Here is a 27,992-nt window from a genome sequence, read left to right as displayed (position 1 = left end):
CTTTGGATATTTCCTTGATCAGTGATTCCAGGGCGAACTGCTTCCACTTCAGGAAGAACTGCTTTGGTTCCGAGACGAACCGGTTCGATTTCGGGACGAACCGTTTCGATTCCGGGACGAACCACAGATCTTTGGATTTCGCTTCCGACCGGACGATCGAGTGTGGTGGGATGAGTCGCCGAACGATTGTCCGGTAGATGACCGGCCGCAGGACGATCACCTACTGGACGATCGTCCGGCGATAGTTTGTCCACCTCTATCGAAAACTCGTCGATAAAATCTTTCATAATAATCTGAAATTTTGTACAAAAAAATATTAATATATATAATTATTTCATAAATATAAAAAGCTTATTGTAATATCACGAATTACTTACATCGTATTCTTCCTCTGCAGCCACATGTTTCTTGTTCGCCGCCATGATTGATATTGGTTTATGGGCTGCATTCGCTAGACGATCAAACTAATCCGTGCGCTGTAATTGGCCAATCTTTTTCGCCGCCATGATTGATATTGGCTTATGGACTGCGTTCGCAACACGATGAAAATATCGATCAAAATAACCCATGCGCTGTAGTTGGCCAATTATTTTTTCGTATTCTTCATATGCTGCGTTTGCCAAATCAATCGGAGACGTTAGAGTGCTCTGTTATCATTCCATCTTTGTTACTTACGAAAAATGAACAAAGATAGAATGCGGTAACAGAGAGCACTTCGATGCCGCGGATTTGTTTTGTCGAACGCAGCAATTATATTACGCGATCACAGCTATGTTTGTTTCTTGATCGATTATTAGTTGCGTATCAAGAGATACGATAGTGTCTTGTATAGTTTATATACGTGAATATTTTAATAATTGACAAGAATTCTGAATAACAGGTATATTGTTATTTATGAATTTTAATTAATATTTTTTAATTAGTAAACAGAATGTTTTGTATCAATTTCACATTATGAAAAAGTAGATATATTTATTAAAAATATTCCATTAATGTATATTTTATTATGGTATACAATTTGGTAAAATTTATTTCATAATCATTTTATTTCGAAATAACAAAAAATTTATAAGAGATCTCGTGCAGTAAAAAATTTAGATTAGAAAAAATTAGTTATTTCTATTAATCAATTTCATTGATCAATTGTTCAATTCATGCATAAATTAATGTAAAATTTATTTCAGAATTACCTGTTTTGCAAAGAGAAATTTAGGAAGGCGTCGTGCAATAAAAAATTTAGAAGAGGTTAGTTATTAGTGTTAAACAATTTAATTAATCAACTGTTTGGTTTGCGTATGGATTAATAATTAATAATGGATTAATTATATATCTCATTTTAAACAATTCATTGAAATATATATGATACAGAATATATGAAATTTAAACAATGTATCCTGTTTTCTAATAATAATTCTAAAGTCTTAAGTCTTTGTAAATTATATTACATTTAATATATGAAAAGAGTCAATTTAAATAAGAATAAATTGTATTAATAATAATTACTTCTCATACATATGCATAATTTTTTAAATGTAGTATTTAGTAATAGTTTGAAGTTAATTATATTAATATTTACAAGTAGATATTATTTCAAACTTTTCTAAGCTTATATTTTCCTACTTTTTATTTTTTATTATTATTAAAATGATGTATTTTTTGTTAGCATTATTAATGTTGTACTTTTTTGTTGGCAGCATTAATATTTTTTAAAAACATTTTTTACTTTTTTATTTACTTTTTATTTTATATTTATTATTATGACTACGCTACAAATATATCAATTTTTACATAAATAATATAACATAATGCAAGAGCAAATAATTTGTTGCGTAGCCATATAATTATGATTATATGATATTTCTACAATGATTCTTGGCTACGCAACAAATATGTAAACTTCTATGATTGCAGAAATACTATATAATCATAATTATATAGTTACGCAAAAGATTCTTTTCCATTTATTATTATGACTATGCTGCAAATAAACATAATTATTATTAATAAATAATACAACAATAATATAACATAATGTGAGAAAAAATCTTCCACATTATGATTATATAGTATTTCTGCAATTATAGAAGTTTATATATTGGGTTGGGGAAAAAGTTTCTTCGTATTTTATTGCAAAAATGAAACAAATTTTATTCATATTTGAAATGAAGCTTATGAAATTAAATATGTGCCGTTTTGTTCGACCACCTTTTGCCATCTTTGAGGTAAAACCATAATCCCGTCACTGTAGAACTTGTGTGATTTCTGGGCGAAAAACTGTGACAAGTGATTTTCACAGGCCTCTCTTGAAGCCAACTTCGTACCATTAAGAGAGTTTTGTAGAGATCGAAATAAATGGTAGTCTGATGGTGCAAGGTCAGGACTATAAGGTGGGTGCATCAAAACTTCCCAGCCAAGTTCTCTTAATTTTTGACGAGTCGCTATAGATACATGAGGTCTCGCGTTGTCGTGATGAAAGACGACGCCTTTCCTATTGATCAATTCTGGTCGCGTTTTCTCAATTGCCTGGCGTGATCTTTCCAGTTGTTGACAATAAAGGTTAGAATCAATTGTTTGACCGGACGGCAGCAGCTCGTAGTGAACGATTCCTTTGTAATTCCACCACACACTCAGCATCACTTTTCTTGGCGTCAATTTTGGCTTTGCCACAGTTTGCGGAACTTCATTTCGCTTTGTCCACGATCTTTTTCGTACATTATTGTCATACGTGATCCATTTTTCATCGCCTATTATGAGCCGTTTCAAAAATGGTTCGATGTCGTTTCGTTTTAACAATGATTCGCAGATAGAAAATCGATCCATTAAATTTTTGACTGTTAAATCATGTGGCACCCAAACATCGAGCTTTTTTTTGTATCCAGCTTTCTGCAAATGGTTTAAAACTGTTTTGTGGTCGATGTTCAGTTGCTTACCGATTTCGTGACTGCTAATATGCCGGTCTTGTTCAATTATTTCCATAATTTCATCGACTTTTTCAGTGATCGGTCGACCAGAGCGAGGTGTATCTTTGACGTTAAAATTTCCAGATTGAAAACGCTTGAACCAGATTTGTGCAACACGTATTGATACAGCATCATGTCCATAAACATCACAAATTTTTTTAGCTGCCTGAGTTGCATTCTTCCCTTTTTTAAAATAAAATTTTAAAATGTATCGAATTTCTTCTTTCTCTTCACTCATTTTCAAGATGCAATAACTTTTAACTGAATAGATAAATATCACTACTTTTTTGCTACTTTTTCTTTATGATATGTCACCTTTCAAACGCACACAAAGTATTGACAGATCCGATTAATATTATCAAGGTTATGCGATTCTAATTCTATCTGCCGGAAAATACGAAGAAATTTTTTCCCCAACCCAATATTTGTCGCATAGCTCAGAATCATTGTAGAAATAGTATATAACTATAATTATATGGCTATGTAGAAGATTATTTACTCTCACATTATGTTATTTATGTAAAAATATTTATTTATTTGCAACGTAGTCATAATAACAAATAATACAACAATAATATAACATAACAAGAAAAAGAATCTTCTGGATAGCCACATAATTATAATTATATAGTATTTCTACAGTCATAGAAGTTTATATATTTGCTGTGTAGCCAAGAATGATTGTAGAAATATCATATAATCATAAATATATGGCTACGTAGAAGATTTTCTCTCATTATGTTATATTATTCATTATCATGACTTTGTTGTAAATATTATTAGTATGACTTTACTGTAATTATGACTTTACTGTAAATAAAAGTAATTATTATTAATAATAGAAAGAGAGAAAAGCTTACCTGTTTAGGAACACTTGCTTCAAATATATCCATACTATCCATGCTGAATAAAAACTTGTAACTTGTAAAGTTATTAAATTATTAAATAAAAAAAGTTTAAATCAGCATGGTCAACAATAATAATTTGACATGTAGGATTATGTCAATTATTATTGCCGCCACTACTTCGAGATGTCGCAATGTAAGAATGATTGTAGAAATATATAATCATAATTATATGGCTATGCAGAAGATTATTTACTCTCGCATTATGTTATTGGCAGCAGTCGGGAGTAAAAATATTTCACAAAATATACATTTATTGATAATTTTATCTTAATATTTTTATGCACAGAATAATGAGATAGATTGGTGTAAAGAAAACATAGTCGTTTTAAAAAAAATATATAATTGCATATTACAAATTACATTTTTTTTTAAAAGCTAAATATGTGTCTTCTTTATATCTATTAATTTGTTCAAAATATTAGAACTGTGTTAAAATACTTTAAAGCTTTATTGTAACTTAAAAAATTCTTAATAAAAAAATATTTTATTATAGTATTTTGGAAAGCTTTCGAGATAAGCTATAAGAATATATGCAATAAAAAATAATAAGCTGTATTTAAGAAATTAAAGATGACCTTCACATGACTTTCAAATAACTCTCCAAGGTCAATGGTATAATTTTATGGCTCTCTTCGAAACCATACAATTTTTGTCTACATTTGAGATTATCTTAAGATTTCATTCAACAATCATGTGGTACTATACGATAATTTCATTGGTTGACTGGAAGGATCTTAAGACGATCTTCAATATAAGATCGAATTATTATGAATATTGGCCATAGTGGTAGACCATAGTAACATGGATATTGTTAATTGTAATATTTAACTATGAGCTTGTTATAATGTACTATGAATTTGCAATATAAAATCTATAAAATTGTTGTGCCCGGTGCGGCACAGGGTGTGGGGTAGCCGGGAGAAACGATTCGGATCCTCGGATCTTAACAGCGATTCTTTTATTATAAGAGTTTTATTTCACAAATAGATTCTCATACTTTATTTCTAGTCGATTTCTTAACAAGCCTTCTGTCCTTTTGTCGTCCTTTCCTGTGTCGCCTCGTTTTAGATTTAGAGCGTTTTATAATTCTTTGAGTGAATCGTTACACAGTATCGCAGTTAGCCCTCGATCTCGTACTAGTTGTTGTTTGATTTATAATTAACGATTGTCCGCCGCGGATTCGCGGTGGACGGTTTTTATTTCCTCGGTTTCGAGGGTGTTTTGGAGGGGATCGCCTAGCGACATGACCATGTATGGTCATGGGGGTTCTTCGTGGCGTCCAAAGTCCAAATGCAAGCGAAGGAGGTTCAAAGTCGAATCCCTTCGTTAGCGTCTTTCGCGTTTCCGGCGAGCGTTCTCGCGCGTGGTTTGCTGAGATGGCGGTTTTGCGCGGTTCGCGAATGTTCTATTATATATTCTATTATAATGGTATAATAAGTTATAGTCTCTCGGACTATAACATCCCTCCCCCGTTGGAAAAGAAAAACGGAAGTTGCAAACGAAGTTTTTCTATCTTCTAAATGTGTATATGCCTATCGTTATTTTAAATACAATATATTTCGCGTGTACAATATTCATTATAATCGTTTCTTAAATTAAACTTATTTATTCTAAAATCGTGTGCTCTTAGTTCGTTTTAATATTGGTCTAGGCATTCCGCATGTTTTGTCAGTTTCGTCTATTATTGTAACAGTCGGTTTTTTAGATTTCTTCTTTTTATATTGGATAATTATCCATATTATTACTATTATAATAATTATAGTGATTATTCCACTGGAAGCCATTGGATATATAAATGTTTTTTGTTTAAAGAAGTTGTTTTCGTTATTATTTAAATCTTTATTTATCTTTTCTAACTTGTTATTTAGTTCTTTTAGCTCTGTTGGATTATTTATTATGTTTTTAAGTTTTTGTTTGTCATTTGTATAGTTGTTATTTTTAAAGATTGTTATATTATATTCGGGTTGAAATTCTTCGATTTCTGAAGTATATATAATTGTTTTAGTCTGTAGTATTATGTCTGTTGACGTCAATTTACAATTGTCACGTAGGGTGATTCGACCTGTGTTTCTGATTATTTTCTTATAATCAGGGTGCTTATCGCATTTTATTGTGGCTTGCTGTTCAGATGCTGTCGAGTATAGCCAGGAGTGTGGTTGACGTAAGTCAATCCATATTGTATGGTTTACTGTTACGTGTTTTATGTTACAATATTCTCGATAATCTGTTTCGTATACATATATTTTTATTTCGCACGGCGTATTTATATTTAAGTGATATATCGGATGATTGCTTTCGCATATGTATTGTTTATTTTTATTTATACAGTTAGTTAGATCTTGTTTTGTTAAACTTAAATAGGTACGCATTTCTTTATTTACAATCATTAGCTTATTCTCTATTTCTATATAAGCAAATTTGTTATTATTGTCGTTTGTTGGTAACGGAATGACATTAAAAATTTCGTACATAGGTTGCGTAATGATGGGGAATTTTAGTATTGTATATATTTTTGATTTTTCGCAATACGCATTTATTTTTATAAAATTTTCTATCGTTACCCATTCGTTTTGATTAATTTCAAAGGGGAAATATGAGCCTCGTGGTAGTTGAAGTACGGCTTCCTTTAGTTGATTTATAATGTCAGTTATGGGTGTTAGCAATGGATGCATATTACCCTGACGTATATATGTTAGATATTCCAAGATATCTTTCGCATCTCTTATTAAATTATTTGTCATTGCTATTATTACCGTAAAATGTTCGTCTATTTCTTCTCGTGTAGTATAATCTCTAATATAGTGATTAATTAGTTTTCCATTATAATCTAATATATTTTCCAATTTGTTTAGATGTATTATGGTGGAGTTTAAAATTTTAATCTGGTTTTTTGCGACGTGTTCTAAGATTTGTTGTTTGTTTTCTAATAATCCTATTTGTTCGTTTATTAATTTTCTGTCATTTTCATCCATTATTCCAAATAGGATTTTTGTGATAGAGCCTACGCCGTTGATTAAGCCTCTACGTTTATCTGACTTAACTTTATATAATGTATTTATTAATGTTATTATTTTATTTAGATTATTTGAATCATTATTAATAATATTTTTTAAATTATCGCACGTTTGTTTTATGCTATTTTCTGGTTTTATTTCTTTGCATATTTCGTTAGTTTGTTTAATATATTGGTTGATTTGCCAGGTTCGATCATTTAATTCCGTTATGTCGAATTTGATAACCAATTTCCAGGTTTGCTCGGTTTGATATAGATGTCCGATTTTTTCGTAGTAGATTCCTGGGTTGTGTTTAAATTCGTCTATTTCAAACGGAAGGCGGGTTTCGTCTTGCTTGGTGGGAACGGGGTTGATCCCTAGTATTAGCGTTCTGTAATTATATATATTAAGTATTATATATATGTACTCTGCTGGTGTCATATTTATTCGTTGCTTGCTAATTTTATCAGTGTGGGATTAGTTTTAATCTTTCTCAACTTAGCTCTGCTATGTATTATGTCCTTTCGCGAGCTTCAGTCTTTTGCTGATCGTTAGTCAGTTCACAAGGCAATAAACCAACAAAAAAAAATCATGTCGAGTTATCCTTCCTCGTCAGAGGAGTTCGCGTGCGATTTTAACAATTGCGAGGCCGATTTGCCTCGGGTACGGGATGTGTCCGGTGGCCCGCCCCTACCGCGCGATCATTTCGAGCGGGCTTGTTCGCGTATTTACGCGAACCGCCTTTCCTCGTTGTGCGTGACTGTAAATTTTGTTACTGGTGCGCGTGTGATTCAAGAGGTCGTGCCCTATCCCAGGAGCATATTGCCCTCCATCTGGGATGTTTTGGATATCTCACGGGCGCTGGAGGCTGAGGAGTTCGCGGCGTTGTGGGCGCATCGTCGCGTAGAACGTCTTTTGCGCCTGGGCCAGAGTGGCCGAAATGCGGCGCCCAGGGGGAGGGCCCGCGCCGTCTGGCGTCTTCCTGAGCGCTTGCCGGAGCCGTTGCGCCCCTCAGGCCGTGGACACGGTCGCCCACATGGGTAAGTAAATTTATTTATTATTAGTGTGTATTTATTTTTGTGTTTATTAATGTTCTATAAATAGTTTTAATTTGTTGGTGTGTATGCGTATTGTTTTTCTTCCTTTTTTTATTGTATAGTTTACGTCGGAGTTCTTTTCTAGAATCGTATACGGTCCTGTCCATAATGATTCTAGTTTTTTTGATCTTCCGCGTCGTAGTGTCTCGTCGTATACTAACACTTTATCCCCTATTTTAAATTGGGCTTCTTTTGTGTTTTTGTCATATTGTTTCTTGGCTTTACATTTTTCTTCTTTTATGTGTTCTTTTGCGAGTTGGTTTGTTGCGCGTAGTCTTTCTTTTAGTTCTTGCGCATAGTCATCATAATTATATGTTGGTTTAGGCGGTTTTGTTAACGCTGTCGGAATTTCGGCTTGATGTCCGTACATCAATTCGAAGGGTGTATATCCTGTAGTAGTGTGCGGCGTCGTATTATACGTGAACATCGCGAACGGTATCCATTCGTCCCAGTCTGTTTGGTCCTCATTTATATAGTGTCTTAAATATTCTGCTAGCGTTCGATGCGATCGTTCTAACGCGCCATTACTCTCTGGGTGATACGCGGTTGTTTGTATTTTGTTTATTTTTAATAATTTGCACGTGTTTTTAAAGATCTCGCTCATAAAATTAGTTCCTTGGTCTGTCAAAATTTTTTCTGGTATTCCGTGTTCAAGAATTATCTTTGTAACAAATTCCTTGCTGATAGTATTCGCTTCTTGATTTGGGATCGGAATAGCTTTACTAAATTTAGTTAAATTGTCTTGGAAGGTTAATAAATATTTATTTCCATTATTAGTAATAGTTAGCGGTCCGACTATATCTAGCGCGCATTTTTCAAATGGTTTATTAGGCGTGTCGGTGATTATTAAAGGAACTTTATTTTTTCTTGATAATTTATTTTTTTGACACGATTCGCATTTCGCGATATATTGTTCTACGTCTTTAGTTAATCCTCTCCAATTATGTTGTAAGCGGATTCTTTTAATCGTTCGTTCAATTCCTTGATGCCCTCCTATAGGTGCATCATGATACTCTGATAATATCTGTTTTTTCTCTTCTTCTGTGTATGTTGTTATATTATCAGTATCTGTTTCTTCTTCTTCTATCTTTAGAATTTCTTTATCCTTTTCTAGCGATGGTCCCGGTATCGCGTTGCGACTTAAGGCGTCGGCATTTGCGTTTGCTCTTCCGGCCTTGTGTATGATTTCGTAATCATATTCTTCGAGTTTTAATCTCCATCGGATTAATCTCGATCCGGGGTCGTTTACATTGAACAACCATATTAAAGGTTTATGGTCCGTGATAATCTTAAATTTTGTTCCATATATGTATGGTCTAAAATGTTTAACGGCCCATACAATTGCTAATAATTCTTTTTCCGTAGTGTTATAATTTTGCTCCGCCTTTGTTAATATTCTGCTGGCGTAAGCAATCGGTCGGTCGCTGCCTACCTCTCCTTGTGATAGCACTGCTCCGATCGCATAGTCGGAGGCATCAGTGGTCACAATAAATTCTTCTGTAAAATCAGGATATTTCAGCACTGGTGCAGTCATTAGTTTCTCTTTTAATGTTTCAAATGCTGCTTGCTGTTCCATTGTCCAAATAAATTTTTCCGATTTTTTAGTTAATTTTGTTAGCGGTTTTGCGATCTTTGAAAAATTCTCGATGAATTTTCTATAATATCCAGCTAATCCTATGAAGGATTGAATATCCTTGACTTTTTTCGGCGTCGGAAATTCTTTTATTGCTGTTAACTTCGATGGGTCTGGAGATATTCCGTTTTCGGAAATAATATGGCCCAAATATATTACCTCCTTGCGTAAAAATTCGCATTTGTCTGGCTGTAATTTTAAGTGAGTTTTTCGCAGTCTTTGCATAACTTCTTTTAATCGCTTGTTGTGCTCTTGTAAACTTGGTCCGTATATGACGATGTCATCAAGGTAGACCAGGCATCTAAGTCCTTGTATTCCCATTAGCACTGAATTCATCAGCCTTTGAAAAGTCGCTGGTGCATTCTTTAATCCAAACGGCATTCGATTGAATTCGTAATGTCCGTAGGGAGTTGAGAAAGCTGTTTTATTTTTATCCCTTTCCGCCATTGGGATTTGGTGATATCCTGACGCTAGATCTAATGTACTGAAATATTTTGCATTTCCCAGTTGGTCTAGAATATCAGTAATATTAGGCAACGGAAATGAGTCGCCTATGGTTAATTCATTTAATTTTCGGAAGTCTATGACTACTCGGAGTTTCGGTTTTCCTGATGCATCTGCTTTCTTCGGCACTACTAATAATGGTGCGTTCCATTGACTCGTGCTTGTCCTGATAATTTCATTTTGCAGCATTTCTTGTACTTGCCGATTTACCTCCGCCTTATGTTTCTCGGGTAATCGGTATGGTTTTACATTCACCGGCGCGGTGTCGGCACGCGTGCTTATCTCATGCTCGACCGTCGCGGTGCATGTCAGTGGTTCTCCTTCCAGATGGAATATTTCATTGTATTCTTCACAGATTTCTAACAGTGTTCGTTTTTCTTCTTTATTTAAATGTTGAGTTCGCAGTAGTTGTCAAATTTGTTGTTTACGAGAAATAGCATTTTTAGCCTTCCCTTTTGTTTCTATTTTATTTATGTGCTCTGTATCTTCCTCCATGTCTTCTAGTGTGACTATTGGAGTGGGCATTTCGATTTCTTTGTCTGTCGTGTTTATCATACTCACGGGACATGAAAAATTGTTTGGTTCCACCAGGCCGTTTCCAATATATACTCCTGGGGCTGCTTCGCTTGTTCGGACTATTCCTATATGATTCTGATTTACAGCTGCTTTAATAATTGTCTCGCTGCGAGGTTTCAGAATTATTTTTCTGCATGGATGTAGTTTTAATATACTATCTTTTATTTTTATTTGGTTTCGTTTGTAATCGCAGGCTGCTGTTTGTTTTTTAAGGAAATCTATTCCTAAAATTCCTTCATGCTCGATCGCTATGTCATCTTTTACGACATAAAATGCATGCTTGATAGCACGTTTGTTAAGTATAATTGTCGCGTACACTTTCCCTAGTGTGTATAATTTATGTCCACTGATTCCTGTGAGTGCAATTTTCTTTTCGTATACAGGTGTATCGTCCTTTAGATTTTTCAATTTAATTAGGAAAATTGTTGATCCGGAGTCGTACAGCATATTTATCGTTTCGCCTTTTACTTCACGGATTGGTAGTGATACCTGCAGTAGCTCGTCTTTGGCTGTGTGCGTGTTTTTTATATGCGTCACGCAATACTCTGAGGCAGGTCGCGGTTGTTTCCTTCTCGCTTCCTCCTCTTCTTCTTCTTCGCTATCACTTGGGGAGTCGGTGCTCTTTTTTCTCTGTCTATGCGGAGTCCTTTGCTCACGCTCGCTTTCTTTATGTTTTATTTGATTAACCGGCTTAGAATTACGAATATTATTAGTGTTATTTATTTTAGGACGTCCGTTCAGGTTCCAGCATTCCTCGCGGGTGTGTCCTGTCTTTTTACAATATTTGCAAAATTTATTCAAAGTATTTATTCGTGTAGACTTTTCCGGTTTTGGTAATGTGAATTTATTTCTGCTTCGACAATCGCGTCCGTAGTGTCCAGATTTTCCGCATTTGTAACATTGTATGTTAGTATCTCGAGTTGGTCGCGTTTTAACGTCGAATTTATTTTTATAGGAGAAGCCGGATGCTCGTGTTACAGACGGGCCGATAAGCTTCTCCTCCGCGCTCGCGCCATTTATCGCTTCTTGGAGCGAAGTATATCTTTGTGATCGCACAAGAATTTTTAATTCATCGTGTAATCCGATCTGAAAATTTATTAGCGCTTGTTTTTTAATGGTTTCTTGTATTGCTTGTTTAAATGAAGGAGGCCGTTCTTCTCCTTCCACCATGGACTCATATAGTTTCATGGCTAACATATCGACACGTTGGCCGAATGCATTGGCGGTTTCACTTGACTTTTGTTTTAAAGAATTAAATTCTATCTGTAAATGTGTTGTACTTTGCTTCGCTTGATAGCAAGTTTCGAGTTGTGTTTTTAATTCTTCAAATGTCTGGATATCTCGCGTTTCGAAATCTTGCATGGCTTTACCTCTTAATTTAGTATATAAAATTGCTTGTATTAACGATTCTTCGTCCGCGGGATTAATATTTTGTACCGCGTACGTACAGGCGTTTAAAAATTCCTGTAATCTATGTCGCGTCGTCCCATCAAACTCGGGAATCATTGTTCGCGCTTCTTTTAATGATATATAGTGCGGGGCTGCGCTGCGTCGGTTTCGTATATCGCGTTGAGTGCGTCCGTACGTTACGTCGAGTGGGACAGTGTTTGCATTTACTCGCGTTTCGTTTAATTTTGCTTGTGCGGTTTGTATCTCTCGCATTTGTTCGCGCATGTACTGCATTTCGGTTTGCATTTCGCGGAAACTGTGTACGAGTTCGGCGAGTAGTACGTTACTCGTTCCTTCGGCCGGTTGGCCTGCGTCCTCATAGGCCGCGGCTGCGTTTAGTTCGGCCTGTTGCGCTCGCATGCGTTCGATTTCCCTATCGACGGCTTCGTTTTCCATATTTACTTGCGCACGTGGCTCGAATAAACTAATATCAACTGATAACGGTGAATAATTTCTTCGTACTGTAACGCGACTTGGTCCGTCTTGTACCGAATTATCGTTATTACTCGGTTCGTGTTCCTCGGATGAATTAGAACTCGAATAGTGTTTTTCTAAATTTTTTCGCACGCTTCTACGAATATCGCGAGCAGCCTCTTCTGCTACTCGTATCGGAGTTACAGTTCCGAATCTATTTGCCAATCGTGCTGGCACGCTCAGAAATCGCGGACTCTTAAATTTTGCTTGTTTTGACGGTGCTGACATTTAAATAAAGTTCGACTTACAGTAATAGTACGGTGATTCGCATGGTCGTAACTTATCAGGTCGCTTATCGTATCGCTCGACTGTTGATGCTGCTGGTGGGTCGTTGTCCCGTTGGTGCGCTATCCGTCGGTGATGCGTTGTCCGTCTGCGTTGCGTTGCCTTGGCCGTGGATCGACGTTGGTCCTTGAGCGCTGGTGTTTCCTTTCTGCTTTCAGCTGCTTGGCCGTGATTTCCTTATCACTGTCGTCCGTGTGCGTTGCTGGTTGAGACTATCTGCTTTAATGTAGCCGGTGCTCTCTCCAGTTTATTAATTTTGTATTTTCTTTTTGTTGCAGGCGTTAAGGATCCAGGATGGTCCTCGATCTCGGCTATCCCACCGCTGCCACCAAATTGTTGTGCCCGGTGCGGCACAGGGTGTGGGGTAGCCGGGAGAAACGATTCGGATCCTCGGATCTTAACAGCGATTCTTTTATTATAAGAGTTTTATTTCACAAATAGATTCTCATACTTTATTTCTAGTCGATTTCTTAACAAGCCTTCTGTCCTTTTGTCGTCCTTTCCTGTGTCGCCTCGTTTTAGATTTAGAGCGTTTTATAATTCTTTGAGTGAATCGTTACACAGTATCGCAGTTAGCCCTCGATCTCGTACTAGTTGTTGTTTGATTTATAATTAACGACTGTCCGCCGCGGATTCGCGGTGGACGGTTTTTATTTCCTCGGTTTCGAGGGTGTTTTGGAGGGGATCGCCTAGCGACATGACCATGTATGGTCATGGGGGTTCTTCGTGGCGTCCAAAGTCCAAATGCAAGCGAAGGAGGTTCAAAGTCGAATCCCTTCGTTAGCGTCTTTCGCGTTTCCGGCGAGCGTTCTCGCGCGTGGTTTGCTGAGATGGCGGTTTTGCGCGGTTCGCGAATGTTCTATTATATATTCTATTATAATGGTATAATAAGTTATAGTCTCTCGGACTATAACAAAATGTATATATTTATATGTATGTTTTTAACTTAATAAATTAATAATTATGTTAAAAATTTTCTGTTATTTTATATAATTATATATTTTATAAAATTATATATTTTATATTATTTTTGTATTTTTACAGGTGCAGAAAATTATAAAAAATATAAAAATTTATCGGCTGTTCTGGCGCTGTATAAAAGCTGCCGTAAGCGCTGAATTAAATTGTCAGTTGCAATAGCGCTGAATTCTGGCTTGCCTTAGGCGCCTTATTAAAAAAATTAATTTTGTGTATATTAAACAAAAATTATAGCTATTATAGCTGTCATAGTATTACAGTAAGAGATACGATAGTATCTTGTGTTAAGTTTAAATTCTTTAAAGCGATTTTTCTAAACAGAATATATATATATATATATATATATATATATATATATATATACATACAGTATGTCTGTAAAGAAAAATAAGAATATTGACCTATTACCTAGAGAGAAAAATATAATTTTTCGAGGTGAATGGTTAACTGACATGCATATGGAACATTTTAATTGTCTTTTCAAACTGTTCAGAATATAGACCTGTCGAAACATGGCGAATACAATGTCTTGATACGATTCAGCGTGTGCCAGAAGACAAAAAACATATACAAATATTGCATAGTTCGTCAGGTTCATATGATGGACATTGGGTATGCAGTTATTATGACAGAAAAAATATATTTATTTAATTATTATTCGTTAAATACTAAAAAATTACATAAGCATCATGAAAAATTTTTGAGACGTTTATTTCCGACATATGATTTTGAAAAATATCCTGTCAAGTTTTCAACTGTGCAATATCAACCGAACGGTAACGATTGTGGTGTTTTTGCAATAGCTTTTGCAGTTTCTTTGTTATTTAATGTTAAACCAGAAAAAGTAAAATATAATCATAATTTAATGCGTTCGCATTTGATAAAGATTTTTGAATCTAATATTATTGAACATTTTCCTCAAGATCCACAATATGTACCACAAAAAGTGCTTCCATTAGCAGTTATAAAAGCAAAAGAAGCTGAAGCAATTTGTATACGTACTATACGACAATGTGAAACAAAACAACAAAAATTAAATTGTTTAAAAAGAAAACGTCTTAATTATGAATTAAAAAAAGAATTAAGTAATAACAAATTACAATTAATAACGAAAAACAATCTAGAAAATCTTATAAAAACAGATATTGAGATTTATGAAGAAAGTAATAAAAAGTGTCTTCAAAATAAACTTTATATTGGAAGTAATAACTGCAAAATTGACACCAATAATAATTCATTTAATAGCAATGAATCAAATGTGATTATTTATGATATTATCATTTGTGAACAAAATACAAACGAAAACTTTGAACAAAAATGTGGTAAAAAACATTTTCAATGTGAAAATAATATTCCGTTAAATAATACTAATGAAAATAAATGTCAGTATTTGGAAAATGAAAGCGTTAATAAACGTGTATGTTACATACAAGATTTAGATAATCATGATCAAGTTGAACAACAAGATTCAGAAAACAATCTTGCTGCACAATTCAATCAATATGATCAAAATTTAGAAAACAATTTCTTTAAACTGTGTAATCGATATAAACGGAACTTAGAAGATAAACGTGCTAAACAACGTGATTGGTATAGACAAAACTTAGAAGATAGACGCGTTAAAAAGCGTAATTGGTATCAGCAGAACTTAAAAGAGGAACGCGTTAAAAAACGTAATCGATATCAGCAGAACTTAAAAGAGGAACGCGTTAAAAAACGTAATCGATATCAACGGAATTTAAAAGAGGAACGCGTTAAAGATCGATATCGATATAAATGTAATTCAAAAAATAGATGCGCAAAAAAGTGCGTAAATTATTCTAAGAACTGTCAACGTGAACGAGATAGACAAAAAAGACTTAATCCTACTCGTAAATGGCTTTACAACAAACGTTATTATCAGAAAAGTAAAGAATCCATACCTACAGTAAAAAATTATGATGTTCGAAAAAAAATTTTGAAAAAGTATAGAAAATTTCGGTTCCAAAACATTATAAAACTTCATTCTTCAGAAGTATATATACAAAATATTGCAAAGAAACTTAGTATTACAGATCATATCAAAAAACGATTAAAAGCTGAAAAAATCGTACGGTGGTGTATGTATGTAAGAAAGTCTTATATTCGTAATGTATATAAAATTTTAGCTTTGATTAGACAAACAGCAGAAGTAAATCTGACCGAACTAAATCTGATTTTTGCAAAAAATTCTACTAATGAGGATAAATTAGCAGCGTTATGTGGTATATCTGCACACACAGCCTCATCGGAAAATTATTTCATTGATTCTACGTATCATCATGTAACTGCAAAAGAATCTTTGAATGTAGAAGGAAAAGTAGATAAAATGCCATTGATAAAAACTTCATTAGAGCCTTTGATAATAAATACAGAAGGAAAAATTGTTAACATATTACCGCTAGAAGAAACAGGAGCGAAAAAATCATGGTCGTGCAGTACTTCATGTAAAATTAATAATCCACTTTTAATTAATCGTTATCAAAAGTTTCTTGAAACTATAAGTATATGTACTTTAAAAAACGTGCCAAAATTAATACCAAAAATTCATGAATGTACTATGAAAACTTCAGATGAGAAATTAGGCCATACGCGTAGCTGTCATATTGATTTAACGCTTTGCAAGGGAATGTTTCTTCCTGTTCAATTATTATCACCTCATTTTCCAAGAGTAAGAAATATGAAAAGTTTAACTTATCAATTGACAGCTTCCTATCGAGAGATGGAAAAACTAGATAAAGCATTAGCTTCTGCTGATGTGAAATCATTGGAGGAAATAGCAACTTTTACACAAGAAAAAGCAGATATGTACAAACATCAACAAACAGAAACTATTCTGAGCGATGATGATATTATATCTAGATATAGTGAAGCATTTAAGGTCAACATGATATTAGACAAGTCAAACTTCATGATTATGAATTTATAAAATGTCGTTTGATATCCAAACATCCACAGTATAGATTAAATCCACAATATTTATTTTATTTATTGAATGACGCAAACATGCGTCAATTAAGTCGAGGAATTTTTCATAAATTAAATATAACTGATCAACGAGCTCGTTATACAGCTGCAGAATATTTAGATGCAATGTCAAGAGATCTGTTGGAATCTAATTTGAGTACAATATTTTCTACGCTCCGAAATACAGAACAATATTGGCGTAGACCGAGAAGTGATTTAAAGTGTATGGCGCAACATTATGGACCTGCAACATGGTTTTTGACATTAAGTCCGAGTGAATGGTTATGGGAAGATTTAGGTGCATATATTCGTAGAGTAAATGGCTGGAATAATACTTCATTATTTGTTAGCGTATTAATTGCTAAAGATCCCGTGTCAACATCAAGATTCCTTGATAATAAATTCCAGGCAATGCTTGATTTTATTAATTCAAAAGATAATCCTATTGGAGAAGTAACTCACTATTTCTGGCGTCGAGAATATCAAGGTAGAGGTATACAACACTTTCATTTATTAATTTGGATTAAGGATGCGCCAATTTTCGGTGAGTCTACTGTTGAAGAAGTTTCTAAATTTATTTTAGAACACGTAAGTTGTAAATTGCCGAATAAAGATATTTCACCGTTATTATATAGACGTGTTAATACACATCAACGACACATACATAACGATTATTGTCTTCGTTCTAAAAAAACAAAAAGTAATAAGGTTCTTCGTGTGTGTCCCTTTGGATTTCCTCGTCCCGTTACTGAAACTTTGAAAATGAGGGATGTGGCAACTTCAATAGCAGGAAGGAAACAATTGAAACATAAAAGTAGACTTTATGATCTTCCTCGAACAGACAATGAAGTACTTATAAATGATTATAATCCTGTTGTGCTTACTGCATGGGAAGGCAATATGGATATACAATTTATTGGTGAAAAATCATCATTGCTTACTTATTACATTACTAAATATATGAATAAAGCGGGAAAAAGTGAATTGTCTGATTCTATTCTCAACCAAAGTAAAGATAGTAAAAACAAATCATTAGCAAGTCGTCTGTGGAATATTGCTTTGCGATTTACGAATAACAGAGAATGTGGAATTCTTGAAGCTGCTGATACATTGCTAAATATTCCTTTAAATGGAACTGATCGAAATACGACTATTAGATGGTTAGATGTTAATCAGATACGACACAGAAGATTAAAAAACCGTAAAGAAATTGAAGCCCTTAATGCTGAATCTACAGGTATATTTTATCCATCTTTGATAGATAATTATTATCCACAAAGACCAAATGAATTAGAAGAAAAATCTCTTTATGAATTTGCACAATGGTACGATATCACGAAGACTAAACCAAGTAGTAAAAAGATTGAATATTATAAAATAAGTAATAATCAATATGTTAAACGACGACGGCGTGGACATCTTATTAATCATTATAGATTTAATGTTAATAACCAACCAGAAAAGTACTTCTTTTTGTTATTATTTATGTTCAACCCATGGAGGAAATTAGAGGATTTTAAAAATGGATGCGATACTTATGCCGAATCGTTTTATAAAGTAAAACTACATCTTACAGAAGCACTGCAATATCATGAAAAATTAGAAGAAATGCAAAGAGCATTTGAAACTGCAGAAGAATTAGTTAGACAATGTCTACATGATGATTTACAAAAACAACAATCTCAAGATGATCCTGAAAATCCAATAGGTGTTCAAAATGTAGAGGTTGATGGAGCAATGCAAAATTTTAAAGATCTTGGTGAGAAAATAGTTCCAGAGATTGATGTGATTGAAATGATAGCAAAATTAAATATGGATCAAAAACGAGTATTTGATAGAGTTATTGATACTGTACAATCAGATAAATCAATATTACGATTATACGTTACCGGAGAAGGTGGTACTGGAAAAAGTTTCTTAATTAAGACAATTAAATGTTGGATAAAACAAAATCTTAATAAAGATACTGCTGTAGCAGCACCTGGAATAGCAGCATTTAATATAGATGGTTTGACAATTCATAGGTTGCTTCAATTACCCGTTCAACATGGTCAGACTCCTAAATATAAACAACTATCTGATCATGTATTGAAAGTTTTACGAGCGGATCTTAAAGATGTTATTCTTCTTGTAATTGATGAAGTATCAATGATATCTAATTTAATGTTAATGTATATACATCTTCGATTGTCCGAAATATTTGACACTAATGATTGCGATGATGGTTGGTTTGGCCGAAAGCACATTCTTTTATTTGGAGACTTGCTTCAACTGCCTCCAGTACTCGAAAATCCTATTTTCATGCACTTATCAGATGAAAAAATTGCTAAATATCTTGGCTCTTTAAATGCTGTTAATTTGTGGACTACATTATTCGATTACGATGAATTAACAATTAATATGCGTCAGCAGGGAGATGGCTCTTATCGTGAATTTGTTCTTTTATTTTATTTTTGTAGAAGATTTAAAAATTATTGACGTAATCTTTCATTTTTTTTTATTTTTAATTTTTAAATAAGTTTTTTAATCTTATTTTAATTTTCTAGAAAATTTAAAAATCATTTGACGTAATCTTTTATTTTAAAAAATTGATTCAACTCTAACAAAAATGTTCTTCTTTATGACAAAAATGTAATAGATTTTAAACGGAACTTCTATCTATTTGTCAGCAGCGTATTATATAAAAACACATATGTATAAAATTTTATAACACTAACAAAGTTAAAGTGAAATTGCACTTGACGCAATTTTTTATAATTAATATCAGTACTTTTTGTAAAAATATTTTTTACATAAAGATAACTATTTTTTGTGATATATTTTTTACATAAAGATAACTATTTTTTGTAATAGCTATTTTTTGTGAGATAATTTTTTACATAAAGGTAGCTACTTTTTGTGATAGCTATTTTTTGTGAGTATCAGTACTTTTTGTAAAAATATTTTTTACATAAAGACAACTATTTTTTGTGATAGCTATTTTTTGTGAGACGATTTTTAGATGAACTCGACGCTTTTTCTTTACCTTTTTTTAAAAGGTATTTTTTTAGGGATTAAATATACAATATCTTTTTTATTTATTACATGATAATAATATGCGACAATTAAATAGTGGAATATTTCATAAAATGAATGTTACCAATCCTCGTGAAAGATATACAGCTGCCTCTTATTTGGAGCAATTATCTAATCAGCAGCTTGAGTCTAATTTAAGTACTATATTTTCCAAGTTACGGAATACAGAACAATATAGGAAAATACCTAGAAGTAATTTGCATTGCATGATATGTAATTATGGACCTGCTACTTGGTTTCTTACCCTCAGTCCATGTGAGTGGTTATGGACAGATTTGATAGAATATCTTCGAGAGATAAATGAACCAATTGCCAATCAAAAATCTGCGAACGAGCTTATTGCTCTCGATCCTGTATCAACTTCGAGATTCGTAGATAATAAATTTAAAGCTATGCTTGATTTTATTTGTTCACCTGATAATCCAATCGGAGAGGTCACTCATTACTTTTGGCGCCGTGAATATCAAGGTAGAGGTATGCAACATTTTCATTTGTTAATTTGGATAAAAGATGCCCCGATAATTGGTACATCATCTAATGAAGATATTTCATCTTTTATCTTAAAATATGCCACTTGTAGAATGCCGAATGAAAAGTTATCACCTGATTTACATCGACGTGTAAATACACATCAACGACATAAACATAATAATTACTGTTTGCGTACCAAAAAAACTAAAATAGGTTTTTCGAAAGTATGCAGATTTGGCTTTTCACGACCCGTAACAGACACTTTGAAACTTAGAGACGTTGTTGTTTCAATAGCGGATAGAAAAAGATTGAAAACAAAAAGCAGACTGTATGATTTGCCACGATCTAAAGAGGAAATTAATATTAATGATTATAATCCAGCTATTCTTATTGCTTGGGAAGGAAACATGGATATTCAGTTTGTAGGTGAAAAATCTACGTTATTGATTTGATATACTACGAAATATGTTTCTAAAGCAGAGAAGAGTAATAACGCAGAAAATACATTTGAAAAGATAAATTCAACAAAATCGTTAAGAAGTTGTCTTTGGAATATTGGAATGCGTATGTTGAATCATAGAGAATGTGGAACTCTTGAAGCTGCTGATACTTTGCTAGGAATATCATTATATGGTACTGACAAGGAAACGACTATAAGATGGTTAGATGTAAATATGATTAGGAGTAGAAAACTTAAATCTCACAAAGAGATTGAAATGTTAGATTCTAAATCTGTGGATATTTTTTATCCTTCTTTAATTGATACATATTATCCAAGCAGACCTAAAGAATTAGAATCTACTAATTTATATGATTATGCAAAATGGTATGATAATACAAAAACTAAACCAATTTCTAAGACAACAAAGTATTACATGCTTAGTGAATCTCTATATTTAACGAAACGTAAACGTGGATATCTTATCAATCATTACAAATACAATGTTCATACTCAACCCGAACGTTATTATTTTTCATTATTGTTATTATTTCAGCCTTGGAGAGATATTAGTGAATTAAAGAATAGATGTGATAGTTATGCAGAAGCATTTTCTTTAATACAATTTAAATTAAAAGATGCTCTTCAATATCATGAAAGAATAATCGACATTCAGCAAGATATGGATAATATCCAAGAATTAATTGAAAAAAAATATCAGAAGTTACAAAAGATGAAGATGAAAACAACTGTCTTGATGTATTAGAATGTGTTCCTGTCGAAGTCGAAGGAGCTATGAAAGACTTTAAAGATATTGGCAATAAATTTGATGAAGTTAACGTCGAAGAAATGATAATGCAATTAAATATTGATCAAAAACGAATCTTTGATACAATTACTAGTGGTATATTTGATGAAAATAGTGACGTTTTTAGAGTTTTATGTAAGTGGTGAGGGTGGTACTGGAAAGAGTTTCTTGATAAAAGCTATTAGATTTTGGATCAAAAAGTATATGGGAAAGGACACGGCAATAACTGCACCAACTGGAATAGCAGCTTTTAATATTGATGGAATTACTATTCACAGATTGTTTCAATTACCGGTAGAACATGGTCATACTGCCAAGTATAAACAACTTTCTGATATAGTACTTAAAATTATACGAGATGAACTTAAGAATGTTGTGTTAGTAGTTAGGACTAGGCGGGTTCTAACTCAGGTCCTCTCAGGGGAGGTGAGGTGCGAGGGGATCTCAGCGGAGCGGGGTATGACGTCACGCGGGGATTGCGGGGTGGGGGATGCACGTGTTGGATGTTTTAAGACATGCATAAACAAGAAAAAAGGGCGGTATTCTTTTGAAGATGATTTTGGGCCTAACCAAAAAAATCATTTTTCATCATCTTATTTTATTTTATTTTATCATCTTATTTTATTTTATTTTATCATCTTATTTTATTTTATTTTATCATCTTATTTTATTTTATTTTATTTTTTATTTAATTTTTTTAAGGAAAAATTTTAACAGCACCAATGTTCGACTGCTTTGTCTCCCCCCGCTCCCCCCCGTTTACATATCAGCGCCGATCTTCGGCTGCTTTGTACTCTCGAGGTACACCCCTAATATAGATAATTCCAGGTTTTTTTTCCCGTTCGACGTATGAACAATAGAGATTAAGCGGACAAGCTTTCAGAGATTGTCGGGGGACAAACAATTTTTTTTTTGCAAATGGGATATTGTAAGAAAACCTTTTATACCCTTATATATATTTTTAATAACTTTATTTCATAAACTTATATTTTTGAGATATTTCGGTCCAGCCTTTGTCCCCCGTTTACATATCAGCCCCCGATGTTCGACTGCTTTGTACCCTTGTTGCGTGTGTGAGAGAGAACGATACTTATAATAATAAGACTTATAATTAATGCGAGAGCGCACAAAGGATTGGAGCATAAGGGAAAGACATGTAAATAATTGTATTTTTTTTGTTATAATTAAAAATATATAATATAATTTATTCAAATGTGTGAGTTTAATAAAAAAGTATACAATATAAAGAATTACTTACAATGTTATCCATGACTCATCTATTTTAATGTTTGCAAACAGGGCACATGTCGCATGGCATTACTTGATGTAAAGATTTCCTGCACTCTCTGCATGACATAGTCTCTATATCGCAATAAGTTGTGGTTTTATGTTCTCTAACAGATTTAGCCTCTATAAATAAAAACGTTCGTTGGATAAAGCATTCGGTGCAATATTTCGAATTTTCTCCATTTTCTTCATAATACCACGATATGCAACATATTTTTAGCGTTTCATTCAACGTTAATATTTCAGGTAGTTCTAGGTGTCGTTGTTTTCTTTGCCACAATTCATCACCATCCTCACTGTCATCACTATTATAGTCACTATCCGTCAACGGTTCTATTACATCAAGTAACATTTCATCATCAAGCCCATCCTCGTCTGCTAATTCGTGATCACCAATATTCATCTCTCTCTCGTCTCTCTCTATCTCCATCCTCTCAGCCACAATCAGATCCATATCGTAATCATCATCATCGATAATAATTACTTCAGCCATTGCACAAGATTACACACACAGAAGAGCAACGAAAGAAAAACACAGAAGAGCAACGAAAGAAAATCACAGAAGAGCAACGAAAGAAAAAATGATACTCTAGTGCAGCTCCTTTTCCTTTTATATATTTTTTAACATAAAACAATATACAGCTGTATTCCTTGGAAGAGGATTGCATCTTAGGGCACAACCTTTTTTCTTTTCTTTTCTTTTTCTTTTTTCTATCGATGTTCATGCTCTTTCTGCGTTATACCTTCCCACATTCAAAAGATGAGAAAGGATTGGACGAAATATATATAAGGAGAAGGAGGAGGATTGAAACATGTCAAATCATAGTACGGAGGCGCGGGGGATGTTTGGGGACGTGTTGGATGTTTTATGACTAGCATAAACAAAAAAGAGCGGTATTTGAAGAGGATTGGATGTTAGGGCCGGCCCAAAATTATTTTCCATATTTTTTCTTGGAAGAATTGCAACGTATCAGCGCCGATGTTTGGCTGCTTTGTGCTCTTACCACGAGTGTGAGAGAGAACGAATTTTTTCTGAGATGTAAATAAAAAATGATTATTACGATACACCATACTTATTTATTTTACGCAAAGATAAAAAGATTTAGACGAAATACAGGGATGATTGAAGCGCATCAAGTCACTGTGATTTGAGTGCATCGACACGCCGGTTGTAGAAGAGTATAGTGGTGTCCTGTTAAAAAGATATTTGCGCGATTTCACGTTCAAGCGAACGGTATTATTTATCGTGTGCAAAAAGTGCAAATACTCCGTAGAAAAGTGTGACGTAGTGTAAAAAAGATAAGAAGAAAATGGAAAATATCGAGCGGACTGAACGCGATCTGATGGAGCGATCTCATCAAATTACCACCTTGGGCGAGTATTTTGCATGGCTGCAGCGTTGCGAGGAAATAATCAAAGAGCTCGAAGAACGCAGTCATGTCAAGCGTCCGCGACTCTTGATCGGATGTAGACAATCCCTGGTAGCCAAAATCGCGCGACTCGAAAGTGCAAAAATTCGATTGCAGAGGCGATTTATTCCCAGTGGTGGCGATTACAGCGATGACAATAACGCGGAAAGACTCGTTTGGCGAGAGATCGATACCGCATTTGATAGCCGAATTTTGACCGGTGCTGTAATTAATACAAATCATATCGAACCTCGTCAATTTCTCGAGGATGCCGAAGACATTGTGATAGAACATGTGCAGGACGCTCTAAGAAAACACAACACTGTAAAAGTGAACACTGTGTTTAATGGTGAATTTGTGGCCGGAGATAAACGCGCCAATAAAAGTGTGAATACGAGAAACTGTGAACTCTTTCGCACATCGGATTTACGCGAGTGGTACGAACGGCGCGTTATCGAGTCCATCCTAGCATCTCTGGAAGAGTTTCAGGAACGCGACAGTGGGTGGGCTTTGTCGCGAATACAGAATTTAAATGTAAATATAAACAAGTATAATCCTTTGTGTGCGGGATGTCACATCAAGTTACCGCGAGAGATTGCAACGAAGAGAGCGGTGATAAACGTGCAATCGAAAGACAATGCGTGTTTCGCGTGGGCAGTGGTCGCCGCCCTATACCCCGCCGAAAGGAACGCGGAACGGGAATCATCGTACCCGCATTACGCGACAGTGCTGAATCTCCGGGACATTGAGTTTCCAGCGACTGTGAATCAGATTAAGAAATTTGAACATGCAAATAACATTTCAATCAACGTGTACGGCATCGAAGACAAGAACGTTATCCCGATACGTCTTTCGGATCAGAAGCGGGACAAGCATGTTAACTTGCTGTACATTGAAGATGACAACAGCGTGGGACACTTTGCTTGGATAAAAAATTTATCCAGGCTTGTGAGCTCACAACTGAGCAAACACAAGAATCACAAATATATCTGCGACCGGTAAGTTTATTTTATATTATTTGAATAATTATAATTTATATAATTACAATATGGATTGTTTAAATCTTAATTAAAATTTTTCTTTCTTTTACAGATGCTTGCATTATTTTGGTTCGGACGCCAAGTTGCAGTCGCATACGGTCGACTGCGGGGAGATGAACGACTGCGCTATCCGATTGCCGAGCGACAAAGACAAGTGGCTCGAGTTCCACAACTACAACAGGAAAGAGCGGCTTCCATTTGTGGTCTATGCTGACTTAGAATGCGTTTTGACCAAGATGGAGGAAGAGAAAGAAAAGAACGCGTACCAGCATCATCGGGTATTTAGTATAGCGTATTATATACATTGTTCGTACGACGAATCTTTATCAGCGTATCATTCGCGTCGTAGCGCCGATTGTATAGCATGGTTCGTCGAAGATCTTAAAAATTTAGCGATTCGCGTTAAGAATATTTTTTAACAACTAATGTCCCTATGGTAAATTTAACATCGGAAGAGTGGGAAAAATTTCACAGCGCAACGTATTGTCATATATGCGAAAAACCGTTTACGCAAGAAGACGATACACGCGTACGCGATCATTGCCATCTGACCGGTCGGTATAGAGGTCCAGCACACTCAAATTGCAATCTAAATTACAAAGAATTATTATATATTCCGATAGTATTTCATAATTTATCAGGTTACGATGCACATTTTATTATCGAAGATATTGCTATGGCGTTCGAAGGGGAAATCGAATTACTTCCGATAACCAAGGAAAAATATATTTCGTTTACAAAAACTGTTAAAGTCGCACAGGACAATTGGAAAAATTATATAAAATTAAGTTTTATCGATTCGTATAAATTTCTTACGGTAAGTCTCGACAAATTGGTATCTTATCTAGAGAAAGATAAACTCAAAATTTTACATTCACAATTTCAAAATTTATCTGCAGAATATTTCAATTTGTTAACGCGAAAAGGTGTATTTCCATACGAATACATCGATTCCGTCGATAGATTGCAAGATACGTGCTTACCACCGCGCGAATCATTTTACAGTTCTTTGATCGGTGAAACTGTATCCGAGAGCGATTACGCGCACGCCGAGAACGTCTGATCGCGATTCTCCATTCGGACGCTAGGCGAATATAGCGATTTGTATCTGAAAATCGACGTCTTGTTATTAGCCGATATTTTCGAAAACTTTCGAGATAAATGTATCGAAAGTTACGAACTCGACCCCGCTTATTACTATACTCTCCCCGGATACACATGGGACGCAATGTTGAAGCATACGAAAATCACGTTCGAGCTGCTTACAGACATCGACATGGTTATGTTCATCGAACGCGGTATACGCGGTGGTCTGAGCCAATGTTCCAACAGATACGCGCGCGCTAATAACAAGTACATGAAAGAATCGTACGATCCAACGAAACCATCGTCATACTTGATGTATTTTGACGTTAATAATTTATACGGATGGGCAATGTGTCAACCGTTGCCCTATGCCGATTTTCGATAGGTCGACGACGTGTCGAATTTTAACGCGTCATCTATCGCGCTAGATTCCCCTACAGGCTATATCCTCGAAGTCGATCTCGAATACCCGCGACATCTTCACGATACGCACATTGACCTACCGTTTTGTCCGACGCGCGACAAGCCACCCAGTAAGCGGGAATTCAAACTGCTTGCAACGTTATACGATAAGAAGCGTTACGTGATACATTACCGTAACCTACAGCAGTGTACGCGTCACGGCCTTCGTGTAACAAAAATACATCGCGTATTACAATTTACGCAATCTCCATGGCTTCGCAGTTATATCGAATTAAATACACATTTTTAGAACACTCGCAAAAAACGATTTCGAGAAAAATTTATACAAATTAATGAATAATGCTGTGTTTGGCAAAACGATGGAAAATGTGCGGAATCATGTCGATGTAAAATTATTAACAAAATGGGACGGTCGATACGGCGCGGAAGCGATGATCGCGAAACCGAATTTCCATAGCAGAAGCGTTTTTTCGGAAAATCTGATTGCGGTAGAATTGCGCAAACTCGAGGTGAAATTCTACAAACCGATTTATGTGGGTATGTGCATACTCGACATATCCAAGATATGTTTATATGAATTTCATCACGAGTACATGTCTCCTCAGTATCGCGATAAATGTAAGATTATGTATACCGACACAGATAGTTTGATATATCACATTGAGTGCGTTGATGTGTATGAGAACATGAAGCGCGATATCGCCAGATTTGACACGAGCGATTATGCGGTGGACAATGCGTACGGTATACCGCTTGAAAATAAAAAAGTACCGGGCCTGATGAAGGACGAAAATAACGGTGCCATAATGACCGAATTCGTCGGACTCAGAGCAAAGATGTACGCATTACGAGTCGATGGGAAAAAGGATACAAAAAAAGTTAAAGGCGTCAAGACCAACATTGTCGCGAGAACGATAACGTTTGACGATTACACGCGGTGTTTGAAAGAAGAAATTGAAATGACGCGCCAGCAGTCGTGTATACGATCTAAACTGCACCAAGTATACACGATCCGCGAGACGAAAATTGCTTTGAGTCCGTACGACGATAAGTGGTATATCGTACCCGAAACCACAGATACATTATCGTGGGGACATTATAGGATACCATTG

At 34.7% G+C, this 27,992-nt stretch overlaps 1 protein-coding gene across 1 annotated transcript; it reads right to left on the bottom strand.

Moving 5' to 3' along the window:
* Positions 1-2,169: 2,169 nt before the first annotated feature.
* LOC105255273 (histone-lysine N-methyltransferase SETMAR-like) lies at positions 2,170-3,862 on the bottom strand. Its single transcript, XM_025406429.1, has 2 exons — positions 3,821-3,862; positions 2,170-3,054 (listed from the first exon to the last, which is right to left on the bottom strand). Exons 1-2 carry the CDS (start codon positions 3,860-3,862, stop codon positions 2,170-2,172), a joined length of 927 nt encoding a protein of 308 aa, XP_025262214.1.
* Positions 3,863-27,992: the final 24,130 nt, after the last annotated feature.

Source organism: Camponotus floridanus, unplaced genomic scaffold, assembly GCF_003227725.1.
Source record: "Camponotus floridanus strain SB8 unplaced genomic scaffold, Cflo_v7.5 scaffold142, whole genome shotgun sequence".
Classification (NCBI taxonomy): Eukaryota; Metazoa; Arthropoda; class Insecta; order Hymenoptera; family Formicidae; genus Camponotus; species Camponotus floridanus.
This window is presented reverse-complemented; position numbering and strand designations above follow the sequence as displayed.